Raw genomic sequence first — 21,403 nt, 5'->3', positions numbered from 1 at the left:
TTTCTCAACAGGTATGTAATGGTTGCTTCGGGTAACACATGGAAACATTTGAAGACATTCTAATTGTCAAAACTAGGGAAAATGGCTATAAGACGCTACTAAAAATTCTATAATGACCATACAAGTCCCCATTCAGAACAAAGGATTAACCAACCCAGAGAATGTGAACCATGTTGGGTCTGAGAAACTGAACAGCTTATTCCATTTAACAAGTCTATATTAACTGAGAATAGAGTACAAGAATATATGTTAGGGAAATTAATGCATGTATACTATGCACACAGACATATGTTAAGAAAACGAAAAGGCTACCGTTATTGTTTCATTTCAATTTAGAAGAGGTTCTTCAATGTTTACAGGGATATATCACACTTGATGAAAATTTAAATTATCTATTTTAATTTTTTTTCTTTGCAAAGTTTGAAGGATAATGTGAGCATACAGTGTGCCCACGCTATTTAAGTTTCAGGGTCCTTCTGCTTCTTACCACTATTCCAAGTAACTGACATACTTAAAGAGTATATGAAATAGTCATAACTGACTTCTTTAATTCTGTGTCTCATTTTATATTTGTATGAGCATGTATACTCGTGTACATGTGACTAAATTTTTAAATATATTGAGAGAACAAAGCCTGAGACACTACTGTTCCTGGCCTTTGTAATCCATTATTAAAACCCAATAAAATCATTACACAATAGACTCTAACAGTTGTTAAAATTTGACATAGTCCTGATTAATGTTACATTTGGGTCCTTAATACAGTGGTTTGATTGATACCATTTCAAAACTACACCTTCATTTGTTAAGCCAAATTCATAAGATGTGCTTTCTTAAGTCCTACTCATAAGGCTCTGTGTTTCTTAACATGACACACACAAAAGTTTTCGCTACTTCCCATTTTCCTTTAAGGTTATACTTCTTTAATTTTTACAAGCTTATTTAGAGGAAGAAATTATACTAAATCATTTTACTGTATCTAAATAATCAAAATAGACAATTGCATTTTCATTACTAAGGTAAATTTCCACATAGAGATTAGTCATTAATTCTGACGACTACAATCACAGGCAAACCAGGTAGTTTCTGCTTTATAGTTCATTCTTTAGTACAAATATTTATAACCACAAAAGAAATTCTATTAAGAAAATAAACAACATTCCTCATAAATCCATGATTCAGGGACATGAGATAGAAAATTTAAATGCACTAGTGCAAAATAGGGTAGTTTAAAAGAATTGTGAAAGTTTTCCTATAACCTGTGGATGGAGTGTAGATCCTCCTGAAGAATATGAGGCAGATAAGACCTGCTGAGTTGTGGTTCCTTGGGGGAAACAGAAGAAAAGTGGGGATTCTTGTAACACTGTCTGAGGCAGGCGAATAAAGGGCAATGAGACGTCAGAGCCAAAAGGTGCAGCTGTTCCCCCTGTAGGGGGAGGTGACTGAAAATCACTGAGATCTGAAGAAGTAATTTGAGAGGAATCACTGGAATATTCTGGGCTTCCTATTGGCCAGTTCTGTCCCATAGGCTCTACCACAGAAATGGTCAATTCTGGGGCATGGTTATTACGCTGTTCTTCAGTAACAGGCTGCAGATGGCAATGCAATCCAACTGACTGAGGAGGCAGTTCTTCCTGACTTGAGTCCACTGCAACCTGTCGATTTCGGTAAACACGTTGAGGTAAAATCCCACCTCCTTCTCCTGAAGAAGAACTTGGTGTTTGAGCATGAAATTCAAATACACAGTTGCTTCTGTTCTCACTGTTATGAGTTAACACAGCTGGTGCAGAATGAGGAACAAAGACAGGGTGAAATTTCAAATGTGTAGCATCTGTACTGATAGGCGCAGAAATACTAGAGAGGGGTGATGCTGGACTGGGTCCAGAATCTAATCTTAAATTCTGAAGGTGTCCTACCAGGAAAGCCTGTCCAGATGGAAATTCAAAGACAGAACTTGAGGCAGGGCCCCCAGGCACTGGCTTCTGTTCAGGTATCTGTTTCATAGAACTTGACAGTACTGGTGAGTTGTATGAAATGCCCTCATACTGTCCTGCCACCTGGGCCTGGTAATGCACCCCAGCTAGATAAACTGTTTCCTGAGGAATAAAATAGTGAGCTTCTTCTGTCAGTACTAGTCCAGGTCTATAGTCACTGTAAATCTGGGCTGGCTCAAACACAGGTTGGGCCTGCATCTCACATAGCTCTCTATTTACTCTACCGGCTGTAGTACCAAACATAACTATGGCCTCTGGTGTCCAGTTAGTTGGGCTGCCACCAGGTGGAAGAAGATTTTGGCCAACAGTCCTCAGCAGGGGTTGAAAGTGGCGAGTTTGGGCTTCCAGGAAGGAGGTGCTCTTACGTCGTTGGGAAATGGCTACTTTCGGTGGACAGGTGGGAGGTGGTGAAAAAGAAACTGGACGTTCATGAATAGTTGGGAAAAGTATCTGTGATTCTGGGTATGTTGGGGTCCCCCCACACGGATGCGCCATGGACTGAGGCTGTATCAACATGAATAAGACAAGTAATTCATACATTCAGTAAGTGAAATTACATCAGACATGCATAGCTGGATAGTTCTGTGTAACCCCATGAAGTGGTCACACTAAAATTTTAATAATTAACAATGCTTTTGGAAATTATGTGTATAGTAAAAATCCATTAAATACATCCAGGGCCAATAAAGTCAATCTTTGGTACTTCCTTGAATAAAAAAACAGCTGTTTTTCCACAAATTCTGCTCTCTCAAAGCAAAGGTATGAAGTAAACTTCCTAAATAATTATTCTATTTATCTATAATAAATGTGTTCATTCTTAAAGTTTTGTCAATGGAAAAGCCTAAAGATAAAATATTAAAGGACAACAAAGAATCCTACTATTTTTATAATTAAAAATATACTTCAATTTAAGCTACTGTTCAATATTGTTACTATAGCAGTCTATTAGAAGCTTCAGTATTATTTTCATCAACTAAGAGTAAATAATCAGAAGAAATTTGTAATAGTATAAATCAAAAGGGATCTCTGGTAGACGGTATAAGACAAACAAGTCAAGTTCAATGGTGCACACTTATATAATGTTAGGACTTAAGCAGCTGAGGTGAGGGCTGGGGAGATAGACTCTGCTGTTAAGAACACTGACTGTTCTTCCATAAGTCCTGAGTTCAATTCCCAGCAACCACATGGTGGCTCACAATGAGATCTGGTGCCCTCTTTTGGCCTGCAGGCATACATGCAGACAGAACATTGTACACGTAATGAATGAATGAATGAATGAATGAATCTTGGGGGAAAAAAAGAAACAGAGGAAGGGGGATTTTGGACTATAAGTCCATATTGAGCAATTATATGAGACACCATATTAAAAAAAAAACAGACAATAAAAGGATAAGTGACTAGTTTTTTTCCTTTCTGTATCCAAAACTACAATTAATAGTTTTACTACAAAATGTTAGGGATGCCGAATCATTCTTCTGAACATTAATAAGGGTTGAACACCACGAGTTTTCTAATTCTGACAAATCAGATAAAATGGAGGTAATATAATAATAACAAAACCAATTCAATAGCAATTTTTGTTCCCAGAATTAAGACTGAGCTTAGACTCGCAGCTTGCCAAATGCAATGCACATAATTCCCTACTAAGGACTGAACTCCTTTTTAAAAGATATTGGTTTTAGGCTAGGGATATAGCTCAATAGAGTGCTTGTCTAGCATATGCAAGGGTCCAGATTCAATCCTTAACAACACAAAAATGGGTATGGGGGGGAAAGGGTCAGAGGACAACCTCAAGTGTTGGCCCTCATTATTCAATTTGTTTGAGACATGTCTCTGTTGTTTGATGCAGTCTACAACAGGCTGGAGAGCCACGAGATTCTGAAGAGTCTGTTAACACTTCCCTTCTCACCACAGGAAAACTGAGATTATGGATGTGAACTACTGCGCCAGGCTTTACATAGGTTCTGGGGATCTGCACTCAGGTCTCCATACTTTTGCAGTACTTTAGTCACCGAGCCATTTCTTCATCCTGCTAGGAGTATTCTGCATCAAATGCTAACATTTTAATGATTATTCAAGTTTTATCCTAAAGCCATAACACAGGTTGTCATTTTCCTAACTAAATATCTTAAAATTCTGGTGACACTAGTTCAGAATATTAACTATATTTTCTGTTTGGAAAAGTAGTAAGCAAGGTCTTACAGCAAGTAAAGTAATTTGAGAAGTTGTGTAGCTTCATAGACATTAATGGAGATGAGAAAAGTTATATATGCTACATATTTATCTAATATATTCAGTAGAGTCTATGCCCAATCTTATGTAATCTGTGGAGCAAAAAAGTACTTCCCAAAGAGGGAACAGCCTTTTAGCTTCCTGACATATCATTTTACACAAATGACTGAATTAAAATCAATTTTTACTCCTCAACTGACTGGCTTAAAAATCAAGGGATTCAACTAGTTGTATCCATGAAGAATAAATTGAGGAGAGAACACATTTGGTTAATATTTGATAGAATCAATTTTTGATTAGGCTAATAATGAGTTTAATAATGAGTAATACACATAGTTTTGCTAAGATATGAAAATTCAAACCCTTTTATCAATGGAAGCTAGGAAAGTATAATAAAAGCTATACTGATATGTGCTATTTAAACAAAATCTCATTGCCTCCTTGCTTTTTATTCTCATTTAAAGTATTCTTTTAAAAAAATGTTTTCTATAGGAATAGCTGTCATCCTAAAAGCACAACATATAACCAAGCTAATAGTTTAGTTTGGCTCTTTAATCAAATTTTCCATGCCTGGATGTATTCATTGGTAAATAGTTTTTCACTTGTCAGGAAGTTTACATTTACATACAGTAGTGACAAAGAGGGAAGGCAGGCTGGAGCGTCGATGCTTGCGCTGAGAGGCAGAGTGCATAGGCAGGACACTCTCCAATGCTTTAGAGAGATTTTCGGCAAAAGTTTCCTCAGGGGCAGTCCGAAGGAGGGAAGGATAAAGAGGTGCAGACAGCACTGGTGGTGGGGTAGAAGGAGCACTGGGAGAGATGCGGGATAGAGAGGGAACAGCAGAAAGATGGGGAACACAAACCGACATGCTACGGCCACGACGAGGCTAAACAGAAAACAAACACACATGAAAAACACAGTACTCTGAAAACAAAATAACTAAATGTACAGTGATAATAGGGCATAGTAAACATAAAGAAATGCTCTACCCTCCCCAACTCTGCAAAGTTTTAAAAAAAAAAAAAGAATGTTTAGGTGAAACATAATTCTACAAAGCTCAGCTGGTATATCATAACTAGTCTCCCTGTTTTGATTTTTTTTGCAGGTTTTCTCATATGAACAAAAGATCAATTATGATCTTGACTATTTTGAAGTAACACCAACTTTTAAGTGCATGAATTAATAAAAACTGACTAATGGGGTACCATACAGGTAACAATGAACTATAGTTATAAAAATTTAGTAAGAGTATAAGAATAAATTCTACTGAAGTATAAAATTTGGGAGATTTTAGGAGTAGATTATTTGCAAGAGCTCTAGAAACTTGAGGAAAAATCTTTCTATTTTAGAAGATAGTCTACAAGATACACTTGCAACTTTCTGTACAAAGGTTAAAAAGTCATCATCAAAGACAAGAAAAAGAATAGCTTTCTGAAGTTTACCACTAGGTATTACAAATACTGTGTACTTTTATAAAGGAGTCAGTGGGGGAAATGCCTTCAATTTGAATCTCTAAAGAATTAACCCCTCCCCCACATGATAAAGTCAGTTTAAACTTACAAAGTTTGTAGTGCCCTAAGAGAAAGGGTTGATCAGAGCTACAAAGCTAGTCTAATATTGTGATGGTACCTGGAGCAAGTTTATGATCTTTTCTTTTACAAAACTGGCTGCAAAGAAATGCTTTTAGCAAAACTTGGAGTCCATCAGTATGTATCATCATGATTAAGTTCATTTTGTTTACAAATTTTTACCTTTGTCTCTCTTTTTAAATTTTCTCTTAGGCATAGTAAGTTCTTGAAATGAAAAAGAAAGAGTAGGATTATAAAGTGTTTTATTATTCTAAATATTTGTAATTCTTTATAATCACTCTATAGAAGACTATCATCAAAAAGTTAGAGACAGTCTAACTTTAGAGCAACAAATAAATACAACTAATGTTAATGGCTTGAGCATTTAAAATCTGGATAAATGATCAATCCTATTACTCTTTAAAAAAAAAAATATAACCCCCATGATGAGGAAGCCAAGAGGTGAAAATAACTGTGAAACAAAGAAATGAAGAAGTGCTGACAACTAATATTTGTCAGTATATGGAAATAAATCACCCAAGGTCATTTGCCCTACTTAGGTTAAGAACAGATTGTTAAAAGGTTAGTATATATTAATTGTACTTTTCTTTGAATTAATGTGGCCATTCATCTTGGGACCTAAGTCCAAAGCAGAACTGATCCATCAATGGACTCCAAAACAAACATCTTTTATGAGTGAAAGTATTTTCCTGAAAAAAAAAATTTTTTTTCACTTAATGAAGATATAAGAATTCTACAAAGTTCAGATTAAAAGCCTTCTGGAAAGGAGGGAGGAAAATCAGTGTGCTTAAAGATTGTACTAAAGAAGTGATATAAAGTGAACAGTTATCATCTAATTCCTTTCTGAAGTATATGATCTTTTTTTCCTCTGAACACCTCACAGAGTCAGCAAAAAAAATAAATGGGGATATTTTATTATTCATCTAATTTAACTTTCGCTATTGCAAAAGGACAATGTGCATATACATCATATTCCAATAAATTTATTACTTCTGTAAGCTGACTCTGAAAATAAACTGGTAATAAAATAAATACCAAATAAAGGAAAAGGCAAATGAACATATACTGGGAAAGGAACACGCATAGCAACTGATGATCAACTAAATACAAGCAATAAATTAGTCAGAGGTCATACAATAAAAGGATTCTTTTACTCTGTAATACTTACATGCAACATTCTATAATAGTTTGGAAGGTCTTACCTGGTTTTTGTACAAAAAAAAAATCTTATAGAAACACTTGTTACTTTAGTAAGCTTTCAAAAAAAATTTAAAAAGCCTTGCTCCACCCACAAATCATCTGTTGTATCTAGTTTATGCCACTTTGAACAGATTTAATTCCTAGGTGTTGAAGAGAGTGCAGTTCAGTCTTACTGTACACAGCTACTTTGTGTTTGAAGTTCAGCTAATTCTCACTTGTTAATGTGTATGTTACCCAGACAAAACTACTCTGGTTATATTCTTATAAACTTATTTCCTTTATAAATAACATCAACCCTCAGTCTCTATGCTGAGTTGGTTCCAAGCCACCCCAACAGAAAAAAATCTGCAGTTGTCCAAAACTTTTATATAGATTATCATAGTATTTGCATATAATCTCTAGATTGCTTATAATACCCAATTCAATTCAAAAGGCATTTAAAAATTGTTGTATTACTAGGGAATATATCAAGAAAAGTCTGTACGTGTTCAGTACAGATAAAAATTTTAAGCATTTTACTATTTAAATCCACCCACATGAAAACCACAGACAACAATGACTGACTAGACCATTTATATTCTCTACCTTAGACTCACATTGCTACCTAGATGACATAAGAAATAATTTGAAGATTACCTATTGGCTATCATTTTAGTATTACATTTTCTTATGCATTTACTCACCATACTTGAGGGTGTATACACCCCATGAGGCTGAGATTGTGCTTGGATACTAGAAGCTGTATGCCCCAGTGCTGTGCCAGTAGAATGTGCCTGTTCATGTTGGGAGCCATAGGAAACTGTCTGTTGGCTGCTCACTCGAGATTCTGTGAAGACAGATGATCCCTGACCGCTGTCAACTGTTCCATCAGCTGAAGGATAAATGAATCATTAGAGGGTGGGAGATGGAAGAGGGAGAAGCTGTTCACATTGTAGACTCATTACATTAATGTTATTGGTTATCTCTTTGTTTAAATCTGGAGTAAATTTTAAAAACTGAATAGACCAGTGGTGGTGGAGCTCACTTTTAATCCCAATGCTCAGTAGGCAGAAGCAGCTGGATCTCTGTGAGTTCAAGCCCAGCCGGGTCTACAGAACGAGTTCCAGGACATGCACTGACTTGAAAAACCAAAACCCAAACCAAACCAAACCAAACAAACAACCCCCCCACCCCAAAATTAGCAGTCTTATTAAGATATGAGCCTGTTTCACCTTGACTGGAAGTCAGAGAGTTTGAGCTTATTTTTGCTCTCTCAAAGTTGTTGACAACAGATGTGGCTATAAACAAGAGATTCTGACTTAGGGTGTTAGTTAATTAGTATTTTGGGTATAGAGGTGGATCCACTACACCCGGACCAAAGGTCGGAGAATTCAAGTCCATTCCTTATGAACAGATTTGAATGAAGTTTGTTGCCACCCCCCTTCCCTTTTGGAGTACATAAGTGTGTGGAAAATAAATGAGGACGGATTCACAATTCAGTATTCACTGACTTTCTGCTGATGCTGTTTTGTGTTTCTGTCTCTTATATCCTTGTTTCTTTTGCTTAATAATTCTAATTAATCCTCATGCTCCTACCCTGGTATGTATGAGTTTCATCGAGGCTGGTCTTTGACAGATGGCAGCCCAACATGGCACCTGTCTACATTTAAATGAGGGACTTGTACAAAAAAGTAGTAATCTTAAAAAAAAAATTTCTCATCAGACAGTAGTGGTGCATGTCTTTAATCCCAGCATTGGAAAGGTGAGGAAGGTGGATCTCTGAGTTCAAAGCCAGCCTGGTCAACAGAGATAGTTCCAGGAGAGTTGGGCTACACAGAGAAATCCTGTCACCAAAATAAAAACAAAACAGCAATAACAAAACAAAAAATTTCTGATTGTCACTGAATGATATCATCTTAAATTGAATTCAACTTCGAGGTCTTATTCTGTGGAGACCTGTGTTTACTTGATGATAAATACTTAATTCAATTACTGAGCACTTTTGGTCTCCTAAGTAATTTTGCTAAAAGAGCTGAAACCACATTAACAGCTTCAATTATAAATTGAAATTTATTTACCCTTTATTCTCTGCAAATTTAATTTGAAGGAACTAAATAAAATAGATAAATAACCTACAAACTCAAAATGTCAAGACACTAGAAGTTTTCAAATACCCTTGTATCATAAGCACATTTTCTCACTGTTTCACCCTTCTATTAATAATGAGTTCAAGAACGGAAATAATCAAAAGCATCACTAGCACTTTGCTTACTTCTCCTAACACTTACATAACACAGATATACTAGGCTGCTGATACTGTAGCTGTTGATGTTGATCTGCCTCGGGTTCTTCAGGCTCTACTTGTGTAGAAACTGAAGCAGAAGTGGTGGGAGCTGTTGGTATGCCGGTGCTAGCTGAAGAGAGTTGCTGAATTCCTGCTTGGGAAACACTTGGTGGTTGTTCATTCTGCTGTCTGAGACTGCTCTCTTCCTGTTTTCTTTTTTCTTGTTCCTCTCGCACCAACTGCCGCTGCTCTCGTTTTCTCTTAATTAATGACACCCTATCTTTGATAGCTTTAGCCATGGTCTTGTGATCACCTTCACAGACATACCCAGACTCGACCTACAGAATAAAAGAATATATGAAGAAAAAGGATATTTAGAGAAAATTACTTCAAAACAAAATGAACAAACAAACAAACAAAAGGCACTGAAGAAAAGTAGGTTAGTCATTTTGGAGGGGTGCATGTATTTTTTTCAAGTTTTATAATATTTGAGATCAATTTTACAATTGGCCTCAAACTTGAAATCCTCTTGCCTCAGCTTTCAAGTACTGGAATTACAGATGTGTGCCACTAACATCAGAGACCTTAGGATTCTTCTTCACCAAACAGTAAAATTACCAATCTGCATTATATGTTTCCCCACAATTGTGGTAAATAAAGAGTAGATCCCACCATTTCTATAGAACATTACATAAAATTAATAAAAAATAAGTACCCCCCTTCATATCTGACCCTTTTTCTACTACCGAATAGTTTTTTTTTTGTTTTTTAATAAATCCTAGTAAGGTTATTTTATGACTACCTTTGTATAATAATTGGCTATTTTAGGCACTGGGGCATACCTAGATTTGGCTAAGGGTTTCCTTTTAGAACAGTGATCTTTTACACATATTTAAAGTAAGGATACATCAGAGTGATTTGATCTTGAAAACACCATTCAAAGTAAAAACTGTTTTCATAATATTTATTTTTATTATTGAAATTGTATGTGTGTGTACAGGTTCTACAGAGGCCAGAGGTATCCAATCCCCTGGTGCTGGAGTTATAAGCAGTTGTGAGTTCCTCAATTTGGGTAACTGCTGGGCTACCTCTCCAGCCACCAAAGTGAAAATACCTTATAATTCTGTATCTCTCTCTAGTGTTTATAATGATGGATCAAAAGTTAACCAATGTTTAGAAACAATTCCAAACTTGGTCTGATTAGCTATACCTATAATTTCAGCACTCAGAGAACAGGGCAAACATAAATTCAATGTTCCCAAAGCAAAACAGCATAACTAACACATTTTGACTAAAGTCTGCTACAGTCAGCTAGAGTTATTCACCTTTATAAGTTTTCAGAAAGACTCCAGAATACATTCCAGTCTATTTTAATCATTCACTTATAACTACATGTTATCTTCCTCATATAAAATTTTTACAGGACTAAAACCAACCCACATTATCAAAACAATAACAAAAAAATACAAAGAAAGGTCTAAAAGATAAATCATAAAAAAATCCGCCTATCTAAAGATAAAACATATGGGATCACACAACCTCATGTTAATGAGAAATGCAACATACAACACTCATTAGATGTTTGTTTTTCCCCTATTGGTATCAGTATACATAAATCTATAACAGTTAGGGGTCAATTTACCATTTCTTGAGCAACATCTTCTGGTACATCCCTCTCCAAATCAAAGGAAAATTCAATAGCTTCATTGTCTTTGTATTTTCCCTTCAATTTCTTAATATCTTCAATACGCAGCCATAATTTAATAGCTATCTTTTCTCCATCATCTTCTTCTGCTAATTCTACCCGTACCCCTGTTTCCTCCTGGAAAAAGGCATGGTTCAAAAGGTCTTTGATGGAATATCTTTCAAAGAAAAAGAAAATTAAAAAAAGAAGTCATTAGTTTGAAAAGATATTTCTCTCTCTTTCTGAGACAGTATCTCCTATGTTGCCAAGCTGGACTCAGACTAACAGAGCATTTACAGGCATAAGAATGACTTTTAAATGTATGTGTTTATTGTTATTTAATTAAGGAGAAAAAAATCTATGATAGAAAAAACTAGGTAAAATTTGTGATTCATTTTAACATTAGTCCATCTGAATGGTAATGTTACAGCGTTTTGTGTGTGCGTGTGTGTTGGCAACGGAATCCGGGACCTTGCACATGGTAGACAAACACTTCTTCATCCCCAGCCTACCATCTTATGCCAATCTGTTTTATTAACAGCTGATAGGGACAAGTTTTAAATCAAATGATCTAATTTCATTAGTCAGTAGAATGATTATGGATATAATACACAGGATATCAAAGCTTCAAAATATCACAAAACGTAGCAAAAAACAAAACAAAACAAACAAACAAACAAAAAACAATGACAACAAAACACTGTGTAGGACCTTCTCTCGTCCTTGAACAATAACAACGGAATACCATTTCCTGACTTTTATAAAATGAAGGAAGAGGAAGGTTAAGATTCTTTCTCAAAGTTTTACAGTTATAAATGATATAATAATAACTAAAACATAAATTTGTTGTTTTCTAGTTTGGTAGTTTCTATAACAGCAACCTTTATTTATTACAATAAATGCCTTCAATTCCTTATCAACAACTTGTGGATTACGCAAGTCAAAGGTTGGATGCATAACAACCAATCTTTTTAAAAATATTTTATTGATTTTATGTATATTAGTGTGAGGGTGTCAGATATTCTGGAACTGGAGTTACAGACAGCAGCCATGTGGGTGCAGGAATTGAACCCATGCCAGTGCTCTTTACCGCCTAGGCCTTTCTCCAGCCCCACAATCTTCTTTATACAAAATACCAGTAATCAAAGAAACTTTTCCATCCAGAAATGAAACAGAATGTTTTTTTTAAACTCAAAACAAATATCCCTTTGTTTATACTGAAAAAGTCTTAAAAGAGTTTCTAAGGGCTGTATATCTCAAAACAGAAACTAATAGCTAACTATCTGCTGAACAGTCTGAAAGATCATGATGTAGAGCTCTTATAAATAACAAAGTTTTGAAAAGAACATGAAACTAGAAGAGTTAAAATATGAAATTCTTGAATTTGGCTGATATAGCCAATTGTGGCCATATTTTAGGAGATAGGTTATGCTCGATTTACAGTTTATATTAATTAGGATAGTGTACCTTTTGTTTTTAGGCTGGTATGGTGTTAAGCAAGGCAGATTATTTTTCAAATAATCATGTATCTTTGCTAAACCTACAGGTGACCCATTAAGCTACACTGCATAACTGATATTGGACACTCTTCTCAGAAAAGCTCTGTTTGTACAAATAACTAAGTCAGCTCTTCTTCTAAGCCTTGCATAAAATCTGTTTACTCAAAGGAATTTTAATGTTTTACTCTTTTTCAATCCTGGTATAATGGTAGAAAAATAAAGGCCTGTACAGCTAAGTTGACTTTCAAAAGCCAAGATTTTACTTTACTTTCAAATTTCAGAGGGAGAATGATTAAGGAATGAATTTTTTGCATTGGTGAATGAACTCTACTGTAGAGTTTTCTAAATTATTATATTGCTATAAGTAGTTTTCAATGAATGTAGAGACTATGTGTAAGGTGGTTCTGGTTTAAATATAAACTTAACTTACTTAAACATCATTAAATCACATTTTTACAGTTACAGAGAGCAAATCTGAGTAGCTTCAATGAAAAGAATCCAATTTTTAAAAATCTTTAAAAAAATGTTATGAATGGAAAAATGAAACACAAGTATTAAATATACCTCACATTGTTCAAGCAACATCAGGGGTCAAGAAGCAACTTACCTTTCATCTTTATTTTGTCGGATACATCCTTCAATAATTTCCTTCACTTCAGGAATTGCTACTTTGTCAAAACTGGCAGGCTTCACTCCCTAAAATCCATAAAAATAGCCACAAAAATGTTAATGAAAAGAGAATCTTGATTTTTTTTTTCAAACAGGCTGCCTTCTTAATGTCCCTTGCCTTTTTTTCTGATGTATATGCAGGACCTGATCCATGTAGGGATCAGAGGTAGGAAGTGGCAATCTCAAGAAACAATAAGGAGTATGGCAGATCCTACTTTTACAGAAAAAAAAAATAGGTTGATGACAATACCTTTCCTTACATTTAAAATGGTAACCAGGTGTTCTGATTGGTTAGAAAATCTTGTGCTCAACCTTGAAAACTAACATATCGATTAATTCAGCCTTTATTTGGGACATTGAACCCAGGATAGGTATGAATTTACAGAGTTTGGTAAGCATCATATAATACGATACTATTCTAAAAGCTTTATACAAAGAATTATGGGTTACTATTGTTTTGGCAGGATAACTAAGGAACAATTTTATATAAATAAAACAGAAAAAAACTGTTGTATAAGTCTATAAATTCAACACTTGGGAAGCAGAGGCAGGAGGATAAGGCATTCAAGGTTATCCTTGGAGTAATATGTCAGCATGAAGCCTCTGATCAGGAGAAACCTCTCACAAATATTAATAGGAATCCTATTGGGGTACTGTCTATGAGCCCCCAGCTAAAAAACTTACTGGTACCACTAGAAATGTCCCTATATCCAGCCTGGGAATCATGAGATTCTGGCTACAGAATCTTACTATCACTTAACTCCTCATCCCCATCCTTTAAAAGGTCTAAAAAGAAACTCCCTCCCTTGCCATTCAGATCTTGATTCTTTTTAGAAAAGGGATTCTCCTCAGAGCCACTTCAATGCTATTTCTTCTTTGTCAGTAGGTTCTTGGAAATAAAAATAATATAAAATGTTTCTAATAATGAAGCAGAACGGGGTTCAAGGCCATGAGTAGATAAATAAATCAGTTTAGTAAACCAGACTGTCTTCCCCCACTTGACCCTGGTACCTCTGGTCATGTTCCTGCTAGGTTACAAGGTCACCTCCACCAAGTTCATACACAGTTATCTACAGAGATCTCCTTGGTGGACTCATTCTTCATAGGCTATGTAGTCTTCCTTCTGCTCTGGGCTAGAATTAGAATCTACCTATGAGCCCCCAAAGGTAACCTGATGAGGGATTCCCCTCTGTATGCTGTGATTACCATTAATGAATAAAGAAAGCTGGCTTGAGCATATGGCAGGGCAGAACAGAGGTAGGCGGGGAAAACTAAACTGAATGCTGGGAGAAGGAAGGCAGAGAGCTTGGAGAAGCCATGTAGCCCTGCTGAAGAAGACCCAGAACTTTATCCGGTAAGCCACAGCATTGTGGCCATACACAGATTAGATACACAGATTAATGGAGACGGATTAATTTAAGATATGAGTTAGCCAGAAAAACACTTAAGCTATTGGTCAAACAGTATTACAAATAATATGTTTTTTTGTGTGATTATTTTGGGGCTGAGCAGTCGAGAACAAACAAGTGGCCTCCTACAACAGTAACCTACCAGGCAACTTCACCAAATTCTTACTTTCACAACATTTTTTTCCCTCATTGTTACAAGTGTCCTACCTGCTGATTACGATACACGCAGATTTGACAAAAAAAAAAAAAAAAAAACAACCCACAATCTCTTCTAATAAACTCCTTAGTGCCCAGTAATCTTCTAGTGTCCTCTTGAACCCCCTGCCCCATCTGAAAACTGCATAGAGCACAAGGTCAGCTTGAGTTACATGAGACCCTGTCTCAAAACAAAATGAACAATAAACTAATAAAAAAGCAAAAAGGGCAAATTAATCAGGCTCACATGAAATAAAAGTATTACAATTAGTTTTAGAAGAAAACTCATTAGTCTACTCTATGTGAAACTAAATAGCATCACTGTGTATCCTAGCTAGGGTTACTATCACTGTAATGAAACACCATGACCAAAACAATTAGGGGAGGAAAAGGTTTATTTGGCTTACACTTCCATAGTATTATCAAAGTAAGTCAGTACAGGAACTAAAACAGGGCAGGAACCTAGAGGCAGAAGCAAATGGATACACTGCTTACTAGCTTGGTCCTCCTGTCTTGCTCAGCAAAACCTTTTTTTTGTTGTTGTTTTTTTTTGTTTGTTTGTTTTGTTTTTCAAGACAGGGTTTTTCTGTGAGTCTGTACTGGAACTTGCTCTGTAGACCAGACTGGTCTCAAACTCAGGTGTGTGCTACCACTACCCAGTCAGCTCACTTTCATATAAAACCCAAGACAACCAGCCCAAGGACAGTACCACCCACATGGGCTGAGCCCATGCCCATAAATCACTAATTTAAAAATGTCCTACAGTTTTGCCTACAGGCCCATCTTATGGAGGCATTTTCCTTTCTTTTTTTTTTTTTAAAAAATTATTTATTTATTTATACAATATCCTGTCTGTGTGTATGTCTGCAGGCCAGAGAAGGGCACCAGACCTCATTACAGATGGTTGTGAGCCACCATGTGGTTGCCGGGAATTGAACTCAGGACCTTTGGAAGAGCATAACCAAAGAGCATCTCTCCAGCCCTGGAGGCATCTTCTTAATTGAGGTTCCTTCCTTTAATATGACTTTAGCTTGTGTCGTGTTGACATAAAATTATTCAGCACACAGTGATAGTTCAAAGTTTTCACAAAATATAAATTCTTTGGCCAGATGTGGTGGCACACGCCTTTAATTCTAGCACTCTTAAGGCAGAGGCAAGTGGATTTCTGAGTTAGAGGGCCAGCCTGCACAGTGAGTTTCAGGATATCCAGGGCCATATAGAAAGACCCTGTCTAAAAATGCAAGCAAATAAATATATCTTTGTGAATAAGGCCTTCAGCAATAGGTCAAAACAGCACTATTTTGGAGTAGGTTAGAAGGAAAAGGACTCAGCATGTATATTTATTGCAATTTCATTTTAGTAATGATATGGATTAAGAATTCAGAGACAGTACCAGGAACAGTGTCATACTCCTTTAAGTTTGAGGATAGCCTATAACAGTGAGTTCTAGACCAGCTAAGGGCTACATAGTAAGGCCCTGTCTAAAAACAAAACTCCCAAACCAAAATAAAAACAGCCTCCAAAACAAATTCAAATAGATATACCAACATGTTGTACAAGCGGTGGTATAATTCTATAAATACATAGACGAGAGGGAAAAGTTACGTAAATTCTAATTATCTGTATAGTCTCAGTAACACACATAAAACTAGTGGTAACTGGATCACAGAAAGGTACATAATCACTCACAATCCTAAATAAAATACAGTAGTCTGACTTCCTTATCTGTGGCTTCACTTTTCACTGTTTTAGTTATTTGCAATCAACTGTAGTCTGAAAATATTATTTGTCTTGAATCTGTTCAATAAATGACCTTGTTAATACAATATCTTATTTTTTATTAGTTATTATTGCTTATTTCCTGTTACATCTAATTTACATATATTAAACTTTATTATAGGTGTACTAAGCCTGAGAAAATGTAAGATTCAGCATTATCACTGGTTTCAGGCATCCACTGGAATTATATACTGAGCGATTCAATGTCAAAAAAAAATCATTAAACATAGAAGTTAGATGCAGATTTGGTTAATTCCCATTAATTACCCATTGCATTCTTTCAAGCACTGATTTGGAAAATTGTGCTCCTGATGCTAATTTTTCATAGCAGCTAACTGTGTAGTAGAGTGAAACCCTAAAGTCATATGCAGGTAATGTGAATGTTTCATATGCAGGTAATTTGAAATGTTTAATACTGAGAATGACTACAAAGAACATTTTTGTATATTTACCTTCACATAATTCTGTTTGGGAATCTCATACTGGCACAATGTGTCTTGATTAAGTCTACCCCCATCCCCCTGACCAATCCATGCATACACACCCCTTTTAATTAAAGCCATTGAGTTCACTTATTGCTGCCAGTATATATTTGGGTGTAGGACCACCCATTGAATCCTGGGAAGTAACCTCTTAGGGGCTAAATCCTTTAAGTAAATTGATTCTTCTCTCTCAGCAATTTTCAATAGCTCTTCAGGGTGGTACTGTGTGACTACCTTCCTTATCCACACTATGATTTTGTTTGGCTTATTTTACCCAAGTCTTGTACATGCTGTTACAAATGCTTTGAGTACATGTGTGCAGTTACATTGTTATATCCAGAAAACTTTTTTTTTTTGCTGTTGTTATCCACTGCTCTTACAATCTTTCCAAACCATCTTCTATGATGTAGTAGGTATCACCATCTCTGATAATTTTTACTAAGAGACCAAAGTACACATTGTGTAGGTAGAGAGATAAAAATCTAGTTTTGCTGGGCAGTGGTGGCACATGCCTTTAATCCCAGTACTCACGAGGCAGCGGCAGGTGGATCTCGGTGAGTTCAAGGCCAGCCTGGTCTACAAGAGCTAGTTCCAGGACAGGCACCAAAGCTACAGAGAAACCTTGTCTCAGAAAAAAGAAAGGGAGGAAGGGAGGAAGGAAAATAAATAAATCTACTTTCATTGTTCTTCATGTAACCAACTTGACTAGGACCATTTGTTGAAGATGCTCTCTTTTCTCCAATGTGCCCTTTAATCTCTTTGTAAAAAATAGCAGAGATGGTAATAGCTACAACAAACAGTGTTTTGTCTTGAAATTTTGATGATGATCACAGTAATCTGTAGATTGCTTTTGGTAGAATGGCCATTTTTATAATATCAATCCTACTAATTGGGTATAGGAAGTCTTTACATCTTCAGTGACTTTAAGTTTTCATTGTATAAATTTTTCTCTTCCTTGATTAGATTTATTACAAAATTATTATTATTTGCATGCTACTATGAATAGGATTGCTACCCAGATTTCTTTCTTGATATTTTTGCTGCTGATATGTAAGAAAGCTTCTGAATTTTGTGTTTTAAATTTGTATGCTGCTTCTCAAAAAACAAACAAAAAGTTTATGTTTATCAGTAGCCAGAGTTTTCTGGTGGAGGCTTTAAAATCTTTTATGCATAGAATCATATCATCTGCAAATAAGAATACTTTTGTTTCATGCTTTCCTATTTGTATCATTTGTTAACACCTTCATTTATTTTACTGCTCTAGCTAAGACTATACTAGTAGCAGTGGGGAACGTAGACACTCTTGTCTTATTATTGAATTTAGTGGAAATGTTCTTCATATAATCCTAATAAAGCAAAAATAATACTGCTATAGTCAAACGCTGCTGTAATAGAGTAAGAGGGATATTTCAAATTTAACACTAAAGGAAAAGTTGTATTTCAGTTGGTACAGTACTTGCTTAACACATATGAAGCCCTGGATTGATCTCCAACACAGCATAAACTGAAACTAGGGTTGCATGACTAATCCTGCCACCCAGGTGGTGGAAGCAAGAGGATCAGATATTCAAGAGCATCATCCGGTTACAAAGCAAGTTGAAGGTCATCCTAGATTACATGAGACCTTGTATCAAGAAACGAAAACAAACAAACAAACAAACCCACAAGTGCTGTGGCATTCAAGCAGTTGTAGACATACACACATACAATCAGTAAAATTGTAATTAAAAAATTAAGCAATTTTATGGGTGACTTATACTAAAAGTTGATAGTAGAAAATTTGAGTTTTCTGTTTTATAGTGGCTTTTTGTTTTCTACAATAAAGCAACACAGCATAAAGTAAACTTTTTTTTTTAAAGTAAACTTTTAAATAGGAAGAATACCTAAAAAAAAACTATTGGTAAACAATTGTCTGAAACAGATTTTGGTATAACAGGTTGAATATAGTTGGATTATGTATGAGAAGACAGTTTAAATGTTACAGAAAAATAACCAAACCAACAGAAAACTTAATGAGGAAAAATGTGGCTCCATCCATAATACAGTATCTCAAGGGAATGTGTTTAAATTACTGGCAGTAACACACTAAACTAAGATGGCAAATATAGACTGACTTCTATATCAATATAGGAAGGACTTAAGAAATTCTCCTAAACCTGCTTTCATCATTGATGATCCTAAATTGTCTTAACCCTATTCATGCAAACATACACATTCATGTTTTTACACATTGTAATTTCTATCTACTAACTAATAAAACAAATAGAAAATAAAGCAAAACCAATAACTATGTATAGCATCATCCTCAAATATATTAATTTATACTAATATTAGTTATAATAATATAATAATATAACTACAAGTTAGACACAGACGGGTCCTTTTAAATGTAATAAAAACATACCCAGAAGCTACTGTGGCCTTAGACAACATATAGTAAATGGCAAAGTGGCCAATAAAACTGAGATATATTTTATTAGCCCATCAGTTGATGTTAAAAGATTAAGACTACCACCCACCTAGATATTGGGAAAGTAAATAAAAATCTCACCATCAGTCAAGATTATAAAAATGCCCAGAAAAGCCTTTAAAAAACAGTGTAAGAATATATAAATTTAGTATTAACAGACAAAAATTACATGGAATGAGTATGAAGCTCTTGAAAGCGACCTGTGACAGTAGGTAGGAATGTGCACAAAGCAAAGTTTTCGAGATGCGCATCACACTTTTTGTTCTTAAGATATAAAAACTTAACTCATATTTTAAAAAGTTGGTCTATATTATTCTAAAACATGGTTTTTGGCACCAGGAAGAACACAGTATTAGCAAATTGTTGTTGTGATAAAATTTTGTTTTGTTTCTTTTTAACGTGTATATTTCAATAGAGATGAAGATTAACTTAAAAGCTCTACAACCCTGCAAAAGCAGTCCCTTTTCTTTACTCTTTAACTTAATCCTACTCGGTTCCATTTCAACCAGTAAAAGCAAATATATTTCCTACCTTTTCTACATAAGGTTAGAAAACACAAAACCCAAAAGAATACTAAGATAGAAAAACTGGGTTACTCTTAAAGAAAAAAATGAAGCTTTATTCACTAAGGACAAATACTTTTCTCACTCCACTCATCAGAACCAGCAACTTAGCTTTAAAAGTATTCTTGCTTTATTGTTTCTATCCACAAGTTCTATCTTTGGGCAATCATGTCTCTATATATACACAGCTCCTGCAGACAAGGAGACTAACTACTTCTCTTTTCTAAGTGTCATAAAACTGTGCACTTTCTCATTCTGTTTTGAGACTGTTGTTTCAAAGTCACTTCTGTAACATATCATAGAGTATAAAAACTGAGAAATTTTTTACTCCAAAGGCCATACACATCAAGAGATGATAAAGAGAAATGTTTATCAAATATGTTGCTTTATTTGAACTAAAAATTTTTTATAGACTCTGGTTTCTTTAATTCTGTATGCTTATGGTTGTCAACTAATCTGCTGGAAACACAGAACTGAGTCATAGTATAGAATTCTTTGGCCTCAATGTTCAATTTCTTAAAACTGTCAAGAATTGTCTCAAAGCTTAAGTTTCAAATGTTAGGTTTCTAACATTTAATCTCTTGCTTGATAAAAGTAAAACTTGTCCTAACCAATCAGAACTGAGAAAAACATACTTCCTCACACAGAATAAACCATAGAACATTAAATAACTTCAGTAGTTTAAGTGGAACTTTCTATATACGTCATCAGAAAGGCTACGATATGCTCTACATAGTCTGGAAATTCTTACCTCATTTATACAATCCTTTTGAGAGCAGCAGCAGCAATGAGAATTGACAATAACAAATACTGAACAAAAATCTGTCTTCATAAAATCCATCAGAAAAGACAAAACAGATTTGTTAAGAGTTTAGAGAAAAATTAAAGGGAAAGTGGATAGAAATAGAACAACCTAGCCCACAGCATAAAGAAGACAAATAAAAAAGTCAGACTGGAGCATAGTTTCTTGTTGAATAGCCATGCTTCCCAATTGAGCTTGCTTAACTCAGCCAATACTTTATTTAGATTGGTTCTTTGGATATAATCCACATGCTGAAAGACATGGCAACAATTTTGCCACTAGTAGTTTCTTCTGCTTTTCCTACAATGGCAATACATCCTTGGATAAGCAGGGAGACTTTTATTTGCTCAAAGCTCCACCTACTGCATCCAAAAGTTCTGCCTCCTTGACTCTGAAATCTACCTTGGAGGCTTTCCTGAATGTAACACTAGTAAACATCAAGCAGAGGGACTGGCAGTTTTTCAATTAACTCATACTTTCACTCTGGTTTCATTCCCACATATGGTTGTGACATGGCAGGTCACAACCATATGAAACTTCTGTTTCAGGGAATCGGATGTCTATTTCAGGCCT

The 21,403-nt window shown here is 35.3% G+C and overlaps 1 protein-coding gene across 23 annotated transcripts in view; it reads right to left on the bottom strand.

Moving 5' to 3' along the window:
• Wnk1 (WNK lysine deficient protein kinase 1) overlaps positions 1–21,403 on the bottom strand; it is a 112,958-nt gene that overhangs the window by 38,039 nt on the left and 53,516 nt on the right. For 21 of the 23 annotated variants that reach the window (XM_085687021.2, XM_087904315.1, XM_087904317.1 and 18 more), the window contains exons 5-8: positions 13,069–13,157; positions 10,921–11,140; positions 9,283–9,616; positions 7,699–7,886 (exon numbers count right to left, since the gene is read on the bottom strand). In XM_085687021.2, the coding sequence (XP_085543147.2) occupies positions 7,699–7,886; positions 9,283–9,616; positions 10,921–11,140; positions 13,069–13,157 (831 nt within the window). Of the gene's footprint in view, positions 1–1,259; positions 2,499–7,698; positions 7,887–9,282; positions 9,617–10,920; positions 11,141–13,068; positions 13,158–21,403 lie in introns of all 23 variants that reach the window. The other 2 variants (XM_085687005.2, XM_085687018.2) reach the window with 1 other exon arrangement.

The sequence above is a fragment of the Myodes glareolus genome, chromosome 3 (assembly GCF_982192425.1).
Source record: "Myodes glareolus chromosome 3, mMyoGla1.1, whole genome shotgun sequence".
Classification (NCBI taxonomy): domain Eukaryota; kingdom Metazoa; phylum Chordata; class Mammalia; order Rodentia; family Cricetidae; genus Myodes; species Myodes glareolus.
Note: the sequence above shows the minus strand (reverse complement) of the source record. Positions and strands in the feature narration are given on the sequence as shown.